General features: G+C 60.0%; 6 protein-coding genes across 6 annotated transcripts; 1 reads left to right on the top strand and 5 right to left on the bottom strand.

The window, feature by feature from the left end:
• Window positions 1–66: 66 nt before the first annotated feature.
• On the bottom strand, window positions 67–1,425 carry E0L32_009926 (uncharacterized protein; the record flags this gene model as incomplete). Its single annotated transcript, XM_031144942.1, has 1 exon — window positions 67–1,425. The coding sequence occupies one exon, from the start codon at window positions 1,423–1,425 to the stop codon at window positions 67–69; it is 1,359 nt and encodes a 452-aa protein (XP_030990298.1).
• Window positions 1,426–2,133: 708 nt separating this feature from the next.
• Window positions 2,134–6,015, bottom strand: E0L32_009925 (uncharacterized protein; the record flags this gene model as incomplete). The annotated part of the gene is made up of 1 exon (XM_031144941.1): window positions 2,134–6,015. The coding sequence occupies one exon, from the start codon at window positions 6,013–6,015 to the stop codon at window positions 2,134–2,136; it is 3,882 nt and encodes a 1,293-aa protein (XP_030990297.1).
• Window positions 6,016–7,943: 1,928 nt separating this feature from the next.
• On the bottom strand, window positions 7,944–9,420 carry E0L32_009924 (uncharacterized protein; the record flags this gene model as incomplete). The annotated part of the gene is made up of 3 exons (XM_031144939.1): window positions 7,944–8,461; window positions 8,545–8,713; window positions 8,809–9,420. 3 exons carry the CDS (start codon window positions 9,418–9,420, stop codon window positions 7,944–7,946), a joined length of 1,299 nt encoding a protein of 432 aa, XP_030990296.1.
• Window positions 9,421–10,603: 1,183 nt separating this feature from the next.
• E0L32_009923 (uncharacterized protein) lies at window positions 10,604–11,020 on the bottom strand (the record flags this gene model as incomplete). The annotated part of the gene is made up of 1 exon (XM_031144938.1): window positions 10,604–11,020. The coding sequence occupies one exon, from the start codon at window positions 11,018–11,020 to the stop codon at window positions 10,604–10,606; it is 417 nt and encodes a 138-aa protein (XP_030990295.1).
• A 2,046-nt stretch (window positions 11,021–13,066) lies between these two features.
• Window positions 13,067–14,224, top strand: E0L32_009922 (uncharacterized protein; the record flags this gene model as incomplete). The annotated part of the gene is made up of 3 exons (XM_031144937.1): window positions 13,067–13,170; window positions 13,249–13,590; window positions 13,642–14,224. The coding sequence occupies 3 exons, from the start codon at window positions 13,067–13,069 to the stop codon at window positions 14,222–14,224; spliced, it is 1,029 nt and encodes a 342-aa protein (XP_030990294.1).
• A 1,227-nt stretch (window positions 14,225–15,451) lies between these two features.
• Window positions 15,452–17,777, bottom strand: E0L32_009921 (uncharacterized protein; the record flags this gene model as incomplete). The annotated part of the gene is made up of 3 exons (XM_031144936.1): window positions 15,452–17,116; window positions 17,170–17,606; window positions 17,651–17,777. 3 exons carry the CDS (start codon window positions 17,775–17,777, stop codon window positions 15,452–15,454), a joined length of 2,229 nt encoding a protein of 742 aa, XP_030990293.1.
• Between the last annotated feature and the right edge of the window lie 794 nt (window positions 17,778–18,571).

Here is an 18,571-nt window from a genome sequence, read left to right as displayed (position 1 = left end):
TGAAAATGAGATCTACTTAGCATGAGTATCTATCTCTAGCTTCTATGTTATCATTGCAAAGTATGTCTACCTAGGCAAAGGCGCCTCGCTTGCAACCTTAAGTATCTCCTCCTCGACATTATCAAAGATGTTGATCGCCTCGCTCTCCCTCTTCAGCTCCTCTGCCCTGGCCCTGAATCTTTCCTCCCTTAGCACCTGCTCGATGGCATCCCCGAGCCGCTCCTTGCCGGGCCGGGTGACGCCCAGATCGAGACCGATGCCAGACCAGCCCACCCTCTTCGCGCACTCCGGCTTGTCCTGCCCATCGCCGGCGATGACCATGGGTATGCCGTGGGCGATACCCTGCGTGACGGCCCCGTACCCGCCATTATGCACCCAGAGATCCGTGTACGGCAGTACGGCGCCGTAAGACAGGTAGTCGGCCACGCGGGCGTTTGTCGCCATCGCCACGCTCGCCGGCAGACGGGCCCCCCTGCTACCCAGGATCATCACCACGAGCACGTCCTCCCTCTGAGAAAGCGCCTGCATGGCCGGGATGAGCAGATCATCCGGGTTGGTCTGCACCGTGCCCTGCGTGACCACCACGACCTTCTTCCTCGCCGGATCGTCCGCCGCGAGCTCGGAGTTGGCGAGAATCTCACTCCACCAGTCGAACTCGGGCCTCTTCGCGGAACCGGTGGTGCTGCGCGGCATGATCCCCACGATGCGAAACTGCGCAGGGAAGTCGCACCGCGGGTACTCGAGCCCGGGGAGGCCGACCTGCAGTATCCGCTCGTGGCAGGTATAATTCCCGCCCGCCATGAGCACCCCGACCTTTCCCGCGACGACGACCCCAGCTTCGCGCAGCTTCGCGTCCAGCAGGCGCGTGAGCGGCGCCGCGCGCCGCTCCCACTCGGCCCACAGCGCCGCGTTCCTCGCTCGCCCCTGCGCCGAGGGGTCGAACGGGAACGGGAAGCCAAAGGGCGGGAGGTCGGCGCTGCGGATCGCGGGCGGCGTGACCGACACGCAGAGGCTGCGCGGCCGCTCGGGCACGCCCTCCGGCAGCGGCGCGCCGAGCCGCAGCGCCACGGCGCCGTAGAAGAAGGCCTCGGCCAGCACGACGACCCTCCTCCCCGGGGAGGAGGAGTACAGGTCGCTCAGCGCGGCGCAGAGGCTCGCGTAGGCGTCGGGCAGGGCCTCGAGGCTCTGGTACGACTGGCCTTGGGCGGAGGGCGGCGCCTGCTGCTGCTGCTGCTGCGGCCAGGGCAGGGAGTCGTGCTCCGGCACGTTGGCGCTGTTGGGTCCGGCCGGGCGCTGCAGGTCCGCGGCGCCCTGGAGGCGGTAGAAGGCGACGCCGGAGGCCTCGATGGCGGCCTGGTGGAGGCTGGAGCCGAGGAAGGAGACGGACCAGCGCCGGTCGAGCAGGCCGCGGGCGATGCCGAGCATGGGCGTGATGTGGCCGGTCAGGGGGTGGCAGACGATCAGGATGGCGGGGCGGTCGCTGGTGCCCGCGGTCGCGGCCGCCGTTGTCGGCGCCATTCCTCTCTCTGGCTTGTTGAGGATGGGTGCTTCTGATACCGGCTAATACACCTGATTGAGACAAGGACTTGGTGAGGAAACGAGGTGGCCACGAATGAAATCTTTGTCCGGGAAGGATTAATTTGCTTGAGTTGGAGTTCGGCGGCAGCAATGAAGTGGATGAAAGGTGGCCCGTACCGCCCGGGAAAAATCCCACGTGTGTAGGTTCTTAGCGGCCGTCCTGGTTTCAGCATCATCACATTCATCATATCACAGGTCTCGAAACATCGCAACCCAACCAATTGTAAAATAACGCCAATGCCGACAAGTTATTGCTCATCGTATGTGCTTCGCGATCCAAAGTCGTGGTCATGATCCCAATACGTCTACTCTATCTACACCAAGCCGACCAGAACGGAGTTGAATTCGCGTCCTAAACATCATCATCAAGCTTGTCCAGTTGTGTGTTCTTTCTACCCGGCCGGATACCATGTTAAAAGGGTACCATCTCAAATGTCATACCAAAAAGGTCGTCATCATTAATACATTGTTCTCCTCCCCCCCCCCCTCCTCCTCCTCCTCCTCCTCCTCCTGACACTCTCACTTGTAGTCCCAGCACCCTGCCTGCTCTACTCTCTAGATAGGCTCGTCCCTCGGCTCAATGAGAATCTCATTGACGGCCACATGCTCCGGCTGCGAGAGCGCATAGACCACCGCGTCCGCCACCTCCTCCGGGGCCAGGACTTTCGCCCCGGAGGGCGCGCCGTACTTGGCCACGGCCTCGTCGTCGGTAGACATGCTCAGCAGGTCCGTCCGCACGTTGCCCGGCTGCACGCTCGTGACCCGCAGCCCGGTGCCCGCCGTCTCGAGCCGCAGCGCCTGCAGCACGCCCTCCATGAAGAACTTGCTGCCCGAGTACACGCCGAGGCCGGGAAAGACCTTGCGCCCGGCGTCGGACGTGATGGCCACGACGTGGCCCTTGCCGCGCGCCAGGAAGCCGGGGACGGCGGCGGCCAGGCAGTGCAGCAGGCCCTTGCAGTTGACGTCGACCGTCTGCTCCCACTGCTCCGTCCGGGCGCCGGCCATGAGCGTGTAGTACATGACGCCGGCGCAGTTGACGAGGATCTCGACGTCGCCGCCGAGCTTGGCGGCCGCCGCGCGCACGAGCTCCTCGACCTGCTCGCGCTTGGTCACGTCGGTCGGGTGCACGAGCACGTTGGCGTCGGTGCCGCCGCACTTCTTCTTGAGCGCCTCGAGCATGGCCGGCCGGCGCGCCGCGAGCGCCACCTTGGCGCCCTCCTTGATCAGCTTGGTCGCGATGGCGGCGCCCATGCCCGACGACGCGCCGACGACGACGGCGACGCGGCCCGCGAGGGGGCCCTTCTTCTCCTCCTCCTCCTCCTGGGGGGTAGCCGCCGCCGTGCTGGCGCCCTGCAGAGGCGGGCGCGGCAGCCAGCCCCGCGCGTAAAAGTGGCGGATGTACGTCCTCCAGAGGTCGCGGTCGATCGACGGCCGGGTGAGCCAGCACTTGGCCAGCACGGGCGCCGTGCGGGGGTCCTTGAGCACGGTGACGAGCTTGAGGAAGCCCTCGCTCGGCATGCCGTTGCGCAGGATGCCCACCGTGAACGAGTTGTCCTCGGTCTTGTCGTCGCCGCGCTCCCGGCTCCATTTCGCCATCCAGTCGTCCCACTTCAGCTTCTTGGTCGGGTAGCCCAGCTCGGCCATGTGCTCGAAGACGGCGTTGGCGGTGCACGGGTTCGGCTCGCCGAGGTGGAAGACGGTTTGCTGATCGGCGGTGGTGCCCTTGTAGTTGGCCAGCGCGACGACGGACCGCGCGACAAAGTCGACGGGGGTCATCTCGAGCAGCCAGCCGTCGACGTCGGGCGAGTAGCCCAGGTGCAGCGACTCGACGAGCACGGCGTTGACGAGGTCGTACGTGTTGGTCGACCCGGATGCCGTGTGGCCGCTGATGGTGCCGGGGCGGTATATCCTGGCGGGCAGCCCGCGGCGGCCGGCCTCGAGCACGAGCTGCTCGGCCACCCACTTGGTCTGCCCGTAGCCGTCGAGCAGCCTCTTCTCGGCGGCGCCGACGTCGACGACCGTGTCCTCGTCCCAGCCCTCGGCCGAGGGCGGCAGCACGCCGTTGGTGGAGATGTGGTGCACGGTGGCGCCGCCGAGGCCCGCGAGGCGCAGGATCTCGCGCGTGCCGCCGACGTTGACGCCGCGCATGGCGGCGTAGGGGTAGACCAGGTTCACGGTGGCGCCGGCGTGGATGACGACCTGCACGCGGCGCGCGAGCTCCTCGAAGTCGTCGTTGGGCAGGCCGAAGCGCTTGCGCGCGAGGTTGCCCGGCTGGATCTCGACGCGGTCGAGCACCGCGTCGTCCCAGATGCCGAGGTCGAGCAGGTTCTTGCGCAGGCGGGCCATGCCGGCGCCCTTGGTCTGCTCGGTCGGGTTGGGGAAGCGGACCAGGCAGACGATCTGGGCCGACGTGTTCTCTAGCAGGTCCTTGAGCAGGAACGCGCCGAGGAAGCCGGTCACGCCCGTCAGGAGGATCGTGGTGGCCTCCTTGATCTGGCAGAACTCGGCTCCCGAAGCCTGGATGTCGTCGGGCAAAGTCGCGTCCGCCTTCATGACGCCGGGCAGGTCGGCCTGCACGGCAGCGGTGTGGCCGTCGCGAGCGGCGCGGACGACCTTCAGGTGACCCTCGAGGGTAGGATCCTCGGCGAGGCGCGGCAGCGGGACGGGGAACCCGAACGTCCTCGAGATGCGGCTGCCGAGGTCGGCCAAGCTCAGAGAGTGGCCGCCCATGTCGAAGAAGTCGTGCTCCTGGGTGATGGCGGCCTTGCCGACGTTGAGCGACTCGGCCCAGAGCTGGCGGATGGTCTCGAGGCTGATCTTGATGTCCTTGTCCTCGTCCTTGGTCCCGTTGGTCTTGCGGCCGGTCGGCGGCGGAGGCAGGCGGGCGTAGTCGGCCTTTTGGGAGACCTCGTGGGTCGGCATTTCTTCCAGCTCGACCCAGAGGGCAGGGATCATGTACTGGGCGAGGTGCTGCGCCAGGACGCGGCGGGAGACGGGACTGTGGCCGGTCTCGTCAACGGTCGGCACGGTGCGGTCGCCGGGCTCCTCCTTGTCGTGCACGATGTAGGCGACAAGCTGTCTCTCGAGGCCGTCGCCGTGGGTGACGACGGCGCACGTCCTGACGGCGAGGTGCTTGGTTATGGCGTGCTCGACGGCGCCAATCTGGATGGTGTAGCCGCGGATCTTGACCATGGACCCGACGCGACCGGTGATCTGCAGCAGGCCAGAGGGGAGGATGCGCGCCAAGTCGCCCGTGCGGTACATGCGGGCGCCGGGCGCGGGGTCGAAGGGATCGGCGACGAAAGCCTTGGCCGTCGTCTCGGGCAGGTTCAGGTAGCCCCGCGCCAGCAGATCGCCGCCCACAAACAGCTCGCCGACGTCGCCCTGCTCGACCTTCCGGGTGCCGCTCTCGTCCAGCACGTACATGCGCCTGGGGTCCATGAGGGGCCCCACGGCGCACACGGACGAGTCGTCGTCGAGCATCTCCCTCAGGTCGCCGCAGGCGATCTCGTGGGTCTCGCTGGCGCTGTAGCAGTTGAGCAGGCGGGTGCTGGGCAGGGCCTTGATGGCGCGGCGGACGAGGTCGGTGTAGACGACCTCGCCGTTGAACCAGACGGTCTTGAGGTGCGGTAGGCGGCTGCCGAGCTTGGGGTGGCGGGAGATGACGGTGGCCAGGAGGGTCGGGGTCATGAGGGTCTCGGTGACGCGCTTCTCGGACAGCAGGTTGACGAGCGACACCGGGTCGTAGCTCGCCTCGTCGGGGACGGTGATGACGGTGGCGCCGCGCAGCAGAGGCCGGATGATCTCCCAGATGAAAAAGACATTACAGGCGACGCGGTCGCCGGGACCGAGGTCGCTCACTTGGAAACGCAGATCGTAAGACAGCACCGGCGCGCGGTGCGGGTTGGCGATGCCCTTGGGGGTGCCCGTCGTGCCCGACGAGTAGGAGATGAAGGCTAACCTGTCGAGGTCGTCGTCGGCTGGGAGCGGCGGCAGCTCCTTCTTTGCGTGGCCGTTTGTCGCCGAGCCATTCGCCTGCTCGACGGGCTCGTCGAGGATGAAGATGGGGACGTCGGCCTTGATGTGCGCGGCATGAGCCTTCTGGGTGAGGATCACCTTGGGCTTTGCATCGTCGATCACATTCGCCAGCAGGCCTGGAGGGTAGGCGAGCTCGAGGACCAGAAAGGCACCGCCAGCTCGGAGTGCAGCGAGGCAGGCGATGACATAGTCTCCGCCACGTCCCATCAGGACGCCGACAGGATCGTCCCGGCCGACGCCATGCCGACGAAGCCTCTGGGCCAGAGCGGTGACATCACGGTCGAGCTCGGCATAAGTCCACGTCTTGGGCCCGTCCTCGAGCGCAGGAGCGTCGGGCGTGGCCTCGACCTGGGCGGCAAAAAGCGCCGCGAGGTCTTTCCTCGTGTCGATGATAGGCATTGGGCCTTTTGGAGCGAGATCTGTGCAAGCGAGCGTGAAAATACGCAAGATCTCTGCTCGTGTTAATGCGCCTCAGAGAACTTCCCGATCTGGAAAAAAATCAATCTCAGCGGCACAACCACAGCGCAGGTAGCAGCAGTGCAGGGGCAGGCAGCTCCGAGAATTGGCGCGATCTCGGCTGGGCTGGTGGGTTCGGTTTTTAGTGAGATCGACGAATTGGAGGCGGGCAGGTCAGCGGCGTGCCCTCTGTAGAATCCACTAATTCACCAAATGCCAGGGCAGGGTGTGATTTAGACTTTGGCCGCGCAGATCCTGTTCCTGGCTGGCTGGCTGGCTGGATCTTGAAGTCTGGTTGGTCTCCTCTCCTCTGATCTCTGCTTGCTGATGGATAGTATGAGAAGATATTATAGATCTGTGAAGGGGATAAAAGACGGTGTGGACGAGGGAGAGTCGCTGTTGTTTTGTTGCCCGGCCACACAGCTCAGCGTGCTTTCGAGAAGTTTCGCAACCCGGTGGATAAGGTACCTCAGCGTAAGTCTCCAGAGCTGAAGATCAGTCAATTGGCCTTGTCGGGGGCTGCTCTAGATCAAGGCTAGAGCTTCGTCAACCCACAACCTAAAAGCAGACGTTGAGATGAATGGTCCTTTGTGGATCTTCCGGGGAAGCACTCATTGATGATGAAGACGCCAACCTCGGTCGGCACGAGGACGGGCAAAGGAGACCTTTAAACTGATTTGACATCGCTCTCTATCGTGAAGGCTCTGCTCGTCAAGAGCTCCAGGGCTCCATTTTACCTCCTTATCGTGGCCGCCTCAATGGATCGCGAGACAGTCCGGCCCGGGCGAGTAGGGCAGTGGTGCCCCCATCTGCTAGCACTCTTCCGGTAATCGCCTGCTGACCGGTCCCCTCCCTCCATCGTCAATTTATTAAGGGGCGGTGATCCGATTTACTTGGTTGCGAGAGGTACTTTGCAGAAACCGCTCACCAAGGACGCCCAGGATCCAAGAAGAAAACCAGGAAGCTTCCCACACACTTGCGGCCTTGGCCCTCCTTTCCCCCCACAGTCGTGACGTCGCCGCTACGCCACGGCTCGCCTCGCGGCCACGCGGGTTTGTCGAAGGATGCTGGACGGTGCAATTGACTTTTTGCCTTTGCCAGGTACGTGTTTGCTGTCCACCATTCCATTGACTGTCCTGGCTTGCGTATTCGAACTCATTTGCTAAGGTTTGCGCAAGTGTCGCGGGGTGAGCGTCCGGTCTAGAGCCTGCCTCTCAAAGGAACCAAGCTGCCCGTGCCAGCCAGCCAGTTCGTCCCGGTCCAATTGAACCCCCAATCATGCATGTGCCGTCCTGTCGTCCTCGCGGGAGAACCAACCTTTGGGTGGTATCACGACATCGCCCCGGTCAGGCCTGAAAGCTTGTCCGCCTATAACAGCAAGCGGGAGATCACCCTCCCTCCCTCCCTCTCTCCACAGATTCTCGCCGTTGGTCCTCGACGTGAACATGACAGGACCTCTTCCGTCCGTCCCAGGCAACATGATTATCTTGCTCAGTGTGGGTTAGTTACCACACATGCGGCACGCATGCATCTCGGCCCGCGTGGGGAGCCCTGCCCTACCCGATGTCAGACTCTCCGTCCCGCGCTTGGCTCGGTCGCGTGCCTCTCTCTCTCGACTGCCGGTGTTCGAGTCACGTCTGGCGAGAGAGCTCGTTAATTAGGGCCACCGAGTAAGCTCCTCTCGAAGCAGTGATGGTGCGCGCACGGTAGATCGCGACGGGATGCAAGTCCTTTACGGATATAAGATCAAGTGCCTTATGTCCAATTGGCCGATGCAAGAATGTACAGGCTCTATGCAAGTATGTACAGGCAAGAAGAAACCCTTGAGCCCTTTCCATTCTGTTTGTTTCTCTCTCCCTCTCTCTCTCTCTCTATGCCTCGCGACGATGCTTGACGCACTTGGGCGGCGCCTGGAACGTCGAGCCAATCTCCCCCCACTTCATGTTGGAGAAGACGACCGCCGCGTCCGGGTGGTCCCGCTGGATCAGCTTCGGGTCGCCCTCGGTCTCGTTGCAGGGCCCCGCGTTGCCGCTGTCCAGCCAGTTCATGAACCCGCCGTTGTCGGCCCAGATGGAAAAGGTCAGCGTCATCCCCCGCCCGATCGCCCGGCCCATCGTCTCCAGCCCGCCGCGCTTGACCGTCCACGCCGCCGTGCTGTTGACGTACGCGTCGTTGATCGAGTCGTGCTGCTCCCCTCCGGCGCTGACGACCGCGTTCTGGATCACCTTGCCGTCCTGCACGTACAGCCGCCGGATCTCGGCGAGCGTGCCCGTCGGCGTCTTGTCGTCGGTCAGGAACTGCGTCACCACGGTGAACTTCTTGTTGGTGTTGACCGTCTTATCGCGGCCGTAGTAGTCCTTGAAGCCGTACGAGTACGGGTTGAAGCTGGCTGTTTTTTGGTTGTTGTTGTTCAGTCTTTCTTTTCGCTTCATGTTTCATTGCAAAACGTATGAGGAGACCAGGTCGACTTACCTCCCCACTTGTCGCACACGCCGTTGTCGAGCCCGCACTCCTGCTCTCCCTGGCACTTGTACACGCCGTCCTTGGTGCAAGGGTGAGGCGTGTACGTCTGGGCCAGGGCGTTGGCCTCCCAGATGTCCATCTCGTTGCAGCACGCTCCGTAGGCGTTGTTGATGTTGGCCTGCAGAAAATAAAGATCAGTGAAATGCCTCCTTTTTTTCTTCTTCAAATGCCTTTGCAAGTCAAAAAGGGAGAACTCAGCAGAATCCCACTCACCACGCCGTCGATCCAAGGCAGTGTCGGGCACTGCGCGTCGCAGTACCCGGTGCCGTACGCCGCGCCGGCGGGGTTCATCTCGCTGCGCCCGCCCGTGAGGTCCATCTCGCCCATGTACAGCGCGCCGTTCATGCCGCACACGAGCCGGCTCAGGTCGACGTCGAAGCTGAACTCGGCGTTGAGCAGCCGCATGGGCTCGTAGTCGCGCCCCGCGGCGTCGAGCAGGTAGGCCCGGGGCGTCACGACGCGGTAGCTCCCGTCGCCGTTGGGCATGAACTGGTTCAGCGTCAGCGCGTCGCCGGCCGTCTTGACGCCCTGCGCCGCGTACGAGGGGATGCCCTCGAGCGCGCAGTTCTTGGCGCACGACGCCGCGTCGGCGCAGGCGCCGCTGCCCACGGTGCAGGGCGTCGCCGGGTCGCCGGCCTTGTGGATGCTGCGCGTCGCGGCGTCGAGCACGACGGCGTTGGTCACGGGCTTGCACCCGCCCGCCACGGTGCACCGCTGCGTCGTCAGCTTCGGGTGCACCTCCGGCACGGCCGTGCCGATCTGCTGGGCCGCGACCAGCGTGGCGGACAGCAGCGAAGCTGCCGCGAGGGCTGCCTTGCGAGCCATGGTTGGTTACACGGAGAGAGAGAGGGCGGGGGGTTGGAACGGAGGCCTTGTAGGTGCGACGAGACGAAGATGCAGCGCGTGGGCAGATCTCACGATCATTCCATCATGTCTGTGCGAGACGCCCGCGCTGCTCTATATATCCATCACTCTCGTCTCTCAGCGCGCGGCTCCACGTCGCCGCCCTATACCCCCCTTGGTATGCGGGGGCCATCGTCCCGCCTCATTGACGGAAGCAGATATCTCCATTGCGACTCTTCATCATTGTCCCGTCTTGGGTGTGGTGGTGCAGGGGCCCGGCCGAGGACAAAGTGCCAAGCACCTGGTTGCAAATTGGTGACCGGGGTCAGCAGCCCCAGCTCCATGCAGGAACCGACGAGATCTGGACGCGGTCAATCCGATCAGCTCAGGAACAAGTTAGATCGAAACCCGGGCAGGCGGGCCTCGGAACAGCTGGCAGGCGTTCACCAGGAGATACGTCTTCGCTAACAGCCTACAAAGTGCCGTCCCACTACCCAACACCAACGGGTTTGATGGGTAGCCAGGTAGTTCTGTTAACAGTCTGTCCACTGACTCGACGATCACTTGCCGGGATTACGGCCCTCGCACCGTCCCGGGTCGTTGTTTCTGCAGGGGATGCAAGAACTTGCTGCTCTGAAGTGGAATTGTTGGCGTTGTTGTCTCGGGAATGGTTGCTCCGCATTGCCGTTTTGAGACGGGGGCCGAGGGTTGATTTCCGGGCAGCTCCCAGCTCTCCGACGTGCAGCTCATTTAAGCAAATGTTTATCCCAAAGCCAATGTCTTGGAAGCCGTCTTGGACACTGACGCTCTTATGGGTGTCCTGAACTAGTATTCCCAGCCATAGGTGAGCCACAGGTGTCTTGGCAGTCAAGAGGCGGTCCTCGCCACATGTCCTGAGTAATGACTTCTTGGCCAGCCAATGATGAATACTGAATTGAAGTGAGAAATCCAAAGACTATCTCGGACGCAGTGTGTGCCATTGCATATTCAACAAAGATGAGGCTCCCTCAAGTGATTGAGATTGGCGAATCATTCCCTCTGACGCAGTTGTGCTCTTCCATACGGTGCGCGACCCAGGAGTCGCAGTCTCGAGTGAATACTCCCACGCAGTGGCAGAATCTTCGAACAGCGGGCATCGGTCCACCATTTTGCACAACTGGCGCCTCTACCACAGTTGCCCGTCCTCCAGGTGGCATGCGCATCTCATAAGCCGAATGCCGACAATGATAAACCATGCGACGGTGATGACAAGCGCGAGAAGTGCGGACAAGAACATGCCAGCTCTGTCACGGATATCAGCCTTCTCTGCGGCCGACCTGACTGGCGGATCGACACTTTCCCCGCCGGTGGGCTGGGTTCCAGGCCGTCGATCTTCCAAGCCCCTACTGTTGGAGGACCATCCTATCACGTAACCCAGTATAGCCACGGGAACGACGGTAGAGATGTAGAGAGCCCTGTAAACCGGCGGTATCCCGAGCTGGGACATGGCGCTAAAGTGGGCTGGGAAGACTAGGACGGCGAGTACCTTGATGCTCCTGCCGGGAGGCGTCGCCACGGCACGGGGATCGTTTGGAAGAGTCATGCTTGGGATCGGGAGCATGCAAAGGCTGGCTGCGGTGTTGGGAAGGAAGCGTACAAGTTTGACAGGTTTACAACTGATACATGACGAACTCGTCAGTTCCGATGGAATAGATGACGGGAGAAGAGCCAGAAGCGCTCATACCTGAGAATAACATTGACTCCAGGAGCCAAGACTTGAACCAGGTACTCAGTTGTCTGGTCCGGCCGCTCAGGGGCTCACGGAAGGGGGGTTGGTCAGTCAGGTACTTCACACGGGCCGGCAGCTACCACCGGTGGACGCCGCCGAGACAAAAGATGCCGCAATGTTCAGACCGTGCGAGGTCGCCGGGGATTAAATACCAGAATGAGGAGCACGCGGTCATTTAGCCCGTTTCAGCGCAGAGTACAACAACGAACATCTGAGTACAATTTACGACCTCGAGGAGAAGATTGACGTGGGCTGGACAGCTGTGCCGCACCAACACGCAAAGCCTAACACGTGATGCAGACCACTGACCACTGTAACAAGGTGGATATTCTTCCTTCTCTCCATCTTCTCCTCATTTCTAAATATAGCTCTTTCAACGCAGCCCTGTCTCGATCGATGCTGTGTCTCGACAGGTGTGACCTTGACGGTAATGATTGTAAAGTGTGTGGTAACTATGAAGAGGACTCCCTTTTGCCAATATGCCATAGCGACCAACTTCGACAAGAACACGTATTCGACGCAGTACCCTTGATTGGAACAATGTTCATGATTTGCATCTTGACAGGGCTGGGATTCTAAGGCTGGCCCTTGACTCTGTGCATTCCACCCCATCTAGGGCAGGAAAGCCCTGTTTTTGTGCGCAAACCCGTCAACCAAAATCAAAGCCATCGTTGAGCCGGTCCATGAATGTTGGTTGCCTCGTGGAGAGGATAACCATTTGCTTCAGCCACCCTGTGCTTTTGCGGTCCCAGGCGTGCCCGGTGCATGCAGGGCTATCACGCGAAATAAATGCATGCCGTGATCACTGTAACCACGGCTGAGAGCAGGAGAGCGGCACCATGGCAGCCATGATCGTGGTCACTTGTGGCCGGCTCGCTCGTAGTGACTAAGGTGCCGAACAAATATGTTATGAGATAACCCATGACAGGCCAGAATAGAATAACAGTCGGATGAACTCGGGAGGTTTGAGATGTCGAAGTGCTGGCGAGAAAGTAGAGATGGGCTAGGCAAGCCAGAAGAAGTAATCGCGCCCCCATGATGCGCGAGCGAAGAGGGATGGCTGACATGAGGAACTTGGATGCATAGGATGCAGTTCGAGATAGTCGAAGGTCTTCAGGCTTGCAGCACCCAATCGAGGAAATGTTGACCTTATATGGCGTCCAAGGCTACTCGATTACTGCGCGTGCATTGAAAGTCTGCAAGTGAAGGTTGGTAACGACTTTCCCTGTTCCGTTGATCTAGATCGGGGAGAACCATTGGAAAGCGCAGCCGGTAATCAGCTCAACATTGAATGTTTATTTCATGGGGCAGGAGCCACTGACTGTATTACTTGGAGGAAACTACGCAAGCATCAATACTACCACCAATTTTGTCCCTACATTTTCAGGTTCCAAACTGGCGAGGTTGTCAATGCCCAGTCGACCTTTGATTATATTCGTTGGTTGAACGCAACCAAAGAATATCGAGTTGAGGTTCCGCTTCAAGCGAGGCTGGGCTAGCTCACCCCGTACGGAGAAAATTTCATATCCTGCACAGATATGCAGTGCAAAGTCAAGCCGGGCATCGTAGGTATTGTAGAGGCGCCGCCCTTCGTGGAGTAAACTCGCTCGGCAATGCGCGCGGCTCCATAATTGTTTTCACGGCAAGTAGCTAGCGAGGCCTCAAGTTTCTCCCGCATTGCGGGGACGGGGCCATTGATCCGAAAAGCCGCGAGCCGCGTGCCTCGAGGACCGAGGCCTGGACCCGGTCTATCTGGGGAAAGATAAAAAGAATGTCATCTCGATTTGATCTTGGGAGAAACCGCGTCCTGCTACGGTGACGGGAGCTTGTAAGACAACAACAACACCAAGGCCGAGCAAGATGACCGCCAAGCTCCCCAAACGCCAGCTTGGCAAGAATGGACCATGGGTGGAAGTGCCTGGGTTCGGCCTGATGGGCATCAGCGCTGCCTATGGAAAACCTCGGTTCGTGGCGCATTCACACAAAGTACCTCTGCACATCGGTCCTTTTTGAGCAATATTATCTGACTCTTGCATGTTCAGCCCCGACGAGGAGAGCTTGGCTGTTCTGGACCGCGCGTGGGAGCTGGGCTGCCGCCACTGGGACACGTCCGATTTCTACGGCGGCAACGAGGCCCTGCTCGGCAAGTGGTTCAAGCTGCACCCGGAGCGGCGGGGCGACATCTTTCTCGCATCCAAGTTCGGCCTCTCATTCGAGGCGGGCCGCAAGATTGTGCGGAACAGCTCGCCCGACTATTGCCGGAAGTGCCTGGAGGGCAGTCTTGAGCGCCTCGGGATCGAGTCGATCGATCTCTACTACGTCCACCGCGTGGACGATGTCACCCCGATAGAGAAGACCATGCAGGTTCTCGCCGAGGCCAAACGGTAAGTTCCAACCTTCAACATGCCCGTTTTATTCGCTGACGGCAACCACAGGCAAGGCAAGATCAAGTTCATCGGCCTCTCGTCGCCCTCCTCGGAGACTCTGCGCCGCGCCTGCGCCATAGAGCACGTCGCCGCCGTCCAGGTCGAGTACAGTCCCTGGACGCTGGATATCGAGGGCGCGTCCGGCACGAACCTCCTCGCGACCTGCAGGGAGCTCGGCGTCGCCGTCGTCGCCTACTCGCCGCTGGGCCGGGGCATGCTGACCGGCCAGATCAAGTCGCCCGACGACTTCGAGCCGACCGACCTGCGGCGCCTGCTGCCGCGCTTCAGCAAGGAGAACTTTGGCAAGAACCTGCTCCTCGTGGACCAGTTCAAGCGCAAGGCCGCGGAGAAGGGGTGCACCGCCGGGCAGCTGGCGCTCGCCTGGGTGATGGCGCAGGGCGAGGACTTCCATCCCATCCCCGGGACCAAGAACATCAAGTACCTGGAGGAGAACGTCGGGTCCGCGCAGGTCGAGCTGTCGCCGAGCGAAGAGAAGGAGATCAGGTCGTGGGTCGACGAGTTTGGCGGCATTGCAGGCCTGAACGAGCCGCCGGGGATGTTACAGGCCTTCGGAGACACGCCTCCTTTGTAAGGAAGAGTGTTTGTTAGTGCTAGAATATACCTGTAGCTCGGGAAAGTGCATGCAAACAATATCATAAAGCTCTTTGGGACCATCGGCATCGGGAGTCTTTTGTTGTTGGTGTACAGGCCTTTCAGATTGGAGGAATGATGTAAAGCTTGCGGTTTGCAGGACGAGCGCCCTCACAGAGAATTATCTCTCAAACGCGCCGGGCGGGGTATAAGATCCATACATCAAACTACCACTACCACTATGAATGGTTCATGAAACTTGAAAGGTTGTGTGGAATAGCCAAGTGATTTTTAAATCACCCCCACCTCCAAGAGTCAGCAATTGTCTCGAACAACTGACCCAGCGATGTATATTCTTCCATGACGGCGACCTACTCCCAGAAAGTCACGGCTCAATTTGGTAGCCTCGCGTCAGATGAGTTGATCAAGCAGTAGCTGACTCCCTATCCTATTCAGTCAGCTCTTCGGCCATTCACACAGGGCCTTGCGTGGCACATTTTTAGCCAAAGGCTGACGCAAAATCGACGGAAATCTAAGCATGATCGATCCATCACCATCACCAGCCTATCCCAAGCGGCCTTGAGCGCGGCTTGGCTCCAGCTATCGCACATTACGCAAGGCTCGTCGCTTTTCCCGGCGGATGCAAGAGGACAGACTACAATTCGACAAGAACTCCTGCATTTCCCCAACACACTCCATCCGGGCAGCTCCGTAAGGCTTTGACTATGCCCTGCCAAAGATCCTGAGCTTCATGATGACTGATAAGAGAATGTTATCTTACAGCAGCAGGAACCGAGGATACAGAGGATCGTGCGCCACAACGCAAAGGAGATGATGTTGGAGAACCCAAAGACATACAGGGAGAGGACCCAATTTGATTGGCGGTGCGGAACAGGGGTCAGATTTCAGGGAGGGATGGATACAAGTAGAAGGACGAGGCTGCGAAGGTTCGCAAGGGATACTCAGGGCAGCGTAAGCACATCTCGTCAAGCTTGGTCGTGGGAAGTTTTGACCCTTGATCGTATATTCGAGTCTATCCTACATACAAACGGCGAACCCCGTGTTCGGTACCCTCTGGAACAACTGCAACAACGTCCACGCTCGGTAAAACATTATTGTGTCGATTACGACAAAAGAGAGAGTCATGAATAATCCCGATACTCCAAGCAAAAAGATGTCACCATATATCCTCGTGATGAACGCAAATATAATCCCACAGCGCCTTTCCTCACCACAGCTCACAAGTCGGCTTCTTGTTGGGGCAGTTGAACGCCTTCAAGAACTCGGCCGAGTTGGCCGTCGAGCCCTTGATGCGCCCGTTCTTGGGCGAGTGGGCGTCAGTCTCGAGCGCCGTGACGGCGAACTCGGGGGACCGGTTGTCGCACCAGGTCTGCCCCCACTTGATGAAGAAGAGCTGCTCGTCGGTGAACTTCTCGAGGCCCGGCAGCTTCGGGTTCTGCTGCCGGCAGTCGCCGCCAGAGGAAGTACCCCCGCGCTTGGCCTTCTTTTGCATCGACCGCTTCCACGCCTCGAAGCTGGTCGCCACGCCGCCGCTGTCGGCGATGTTCTCGGGCAGCGTCTTGGCGCCGTTGACGTGCAGCTGCGTGCCGTTGGGCGCCGCGATGGTGAACTTCTCGTACTGCTCGACGAAGCAGTCGGTGCGCTTGGTGAACTCGGCGACGGTGGCGTTGTCCCACCAGTCGGCCTTCTCGCCCTCGGCGTTGAACTTGCGCCCCTGGCTGTCGAAGCCGTGGATGAACTCGTGCGCCACGACGACGCCCATGCCGCCGTAGATCAGGTACGAGGGGAACCCCTTGTCGTAGATGGGGAACTGCTGCCAGCCCGTCAGGATGTTGATCTCGTTGTAGTTGGCCTGGTAGAAGGCGTTGACCATCATGGGGGTCGCGAGGACAAAGGCCTTCGGGTTGGCGGGCCGCCCGAGCTGCGCCCAGGTCTTGTTGACACCGAAGCCGGCGAGGGCCAGCGTATTGGCGAAGTAGGAGTCGGTAAACTCGAGGCCGGCGTAGTAGTCGCGCAGGGAGGCCGGGTCGAGGACGTTGGGGTCCGACTCGGGGAAGCCGATCTTGTGCACAATCTTGTCGAGCTTGTCCTTGATGGCCGTCTTGGTCTTGTTTGCGACCCAGTCCTTCTGCAGCATTCTCTCGCCTAGCGTCTCTTGGATGTTGGTGGCCATCTCGTCAGTCTGCTTACGCGCTTCCGGGCTGTAGTACCTATCAATGAAGAAGCGACTGATGGCAAAGCCAAGGGTGTGAGGGGTGCCGATGGGGCCCAGCGAATTAACGAGGGAGGGGCCGCTTTCCATGTTCTTGACACAAGTTCGCCATTGAGCCGCCTCTCCATACTGAAGCCCTTGGGCCTTGATGGTGGTCCGATAGTCGTTCAATGGCTTGGTCAGGTCCGAGATCGTAAACTCGGCAAGGGAAAGGGTGGCACGCCAGATGAGGTAGTCTTTGAGCGCAGCGGGTGGGGTCCCGGCGACCAAGGCAGAGACGTTCTTCATATAGTCTTGCCCGAGCAATGTAATATTCTCTGGTTTATAGCCTTTCGGAGCCATGAGCTCGAAGATCGCCGGGAAGTTGAGCGCTGGCGCTGTAGCGTTGATCTCCTCCTGTGAGGCCCTAGGCACGAGCTTGGTGGGATCAAGCGACACCGGATCGCTGGCCAATCCAAGCTTCGCCATGCCATCGATTGTCGTTTGGAACTCCAGCATTTGGGTGACCTTCTCGGTGGCTGCGTCGAGGGTCAGGTTGCCAGGATACACAGCCTGCAGTATAGCGGCAGCATATGCAGTGAGCAATTTGAGAGTCGCCTGGTCTGTACCAGCAGGAATGTCTGTAAATTTGGGAGGACCGAAAACGGGAACATATTTGGTCTGAGGCGGAGTTAGAGAGTGTATGAAATCTACCAAACGAGTGGAAGGCTCACCTTGTCAAGATCATCCAGGTTTACAGTTGCGGAGAAGAAGGTCTGAATGTTGAACTGTTGGAGCTTGACCACGGCCTTGGCAAACGCATCGAGATCAGTCTTCTGCGACCCGGATTCGACCGGGAAGGATTTGGCAAGGTCTTCCAGAAATGCCTGCAGCGGTTTGACATCCAGGGCTGCAGTTGCTGTCATATTCATGCAGGTGTTGTAGGCCTTCTGCAGCAGGGCCCAGTTCTCCTTGTCGACCTCGGCCTGCTCTTTTGACAGCGACTCGGTCACCCAGCCGATATTCGATCCAGAAGGGTACGGCCCCTCCAACATCTGGCTGACATCCCATGTGATCTGCTGGTCTTGCTCAACGATCACCTCTATCGAGTTTAGGCCGGCGGGGACTTGGGTATGCGCATCCCATCCGGCGCAGACATCTGGCAGACCGGCTTGTTAGTCCAGTATTGTCTTCTGATCGAGGAGCGAAACCTACACTTATCAAAGTCCGTGCATGGGTCAATCTCGGTGTAGTTAGGCGCCATGGACCACAGCATATGGGAAGCGATCCGGATGCACTCTGGCGTCGTGCAAAGACCCCCTGTGGAGGCGTTGAGCGCCATGGTGTGATGTGGAGAGATGGCAACGAATATCTGAGACGCGCTCCACGAGAATGAAGGAAGGAGGGGAGGTGTGTTCGTGGAGAATATCGATGGTTTGATGATGGTGCAGCTCAACCAAGAGTCCAAGGCCACAGATGGTTTCGCGAGTCATCGTGAATCTTATAGTTGGAGCTTCCTTGCAGCTCTGTGCAACATGATTGCTATGACGTCCTTTCTCCAATTCTCCAAGTAAGCCTGTGAGTGCCGTTGTTCTCCACAGCACAGCATGGCGCCTTGCTGGCAGGTCGATTTGCGGAGATTGTACTCGCAGTGGAAGGCAGTCCTGCCGATGGTCCGGTTCAAGATTGGTCGCGCACGGCGATGCTAGCGAGTGCCCGAGCCGAAGCAAGGAAGTCGAGGCCAGCACCGCCTCAGCTCGGAGCCCTAGCTGCTCAAGACGTGTATGTCGGTAGAAATGTGTGGAGCGGGCCAATTCCCGCAATTGGCAATCAGCAGTACCGTTCTCATTTTCCCCGGGCCACAGATCGGCCATGAATCCATGATTCTGTGAAATAAAGATGCAGCAGCGCTTACCAACACTCCGAGCCACCTCAGCAAAGCCAGGGCGCCAAGGCTTCCAGATGAGCTTAGCCTTAGAGAATGGAGCTTTGTATGCGGTCAGCTTGCCGCCAAGAGCCAGGGGTGAAGAGTGACGCCGATCACCATTGTCAAGCGTGAGCTCTGGTGAGAAACGGACGGGGATTGCTGCTGCTGCTGCTGCTGCTCTCGGCCCTGCTTGCTCGACTCCAACCCGG

The sequence above is a fragment of the Thyridium curvatum genome (assembly GCF_004353045.1).
Source record: "Thyridium curvatum strain D216 chromosome Unknown NODE_76_length_201104_cov_79.467521, whole genome shotgun sequence".
NCBI classification, from domain to species: domain Eukaryota; kingdom Fungi; phylum Ascomycota; class Sordariomycetes; order Thyridiales; family Thyridiaceae; genus Thyridium; species Thyridium curvatum.
This window is presented reverse-complemented; position numbering and strand designations above follow the sequence as displayed.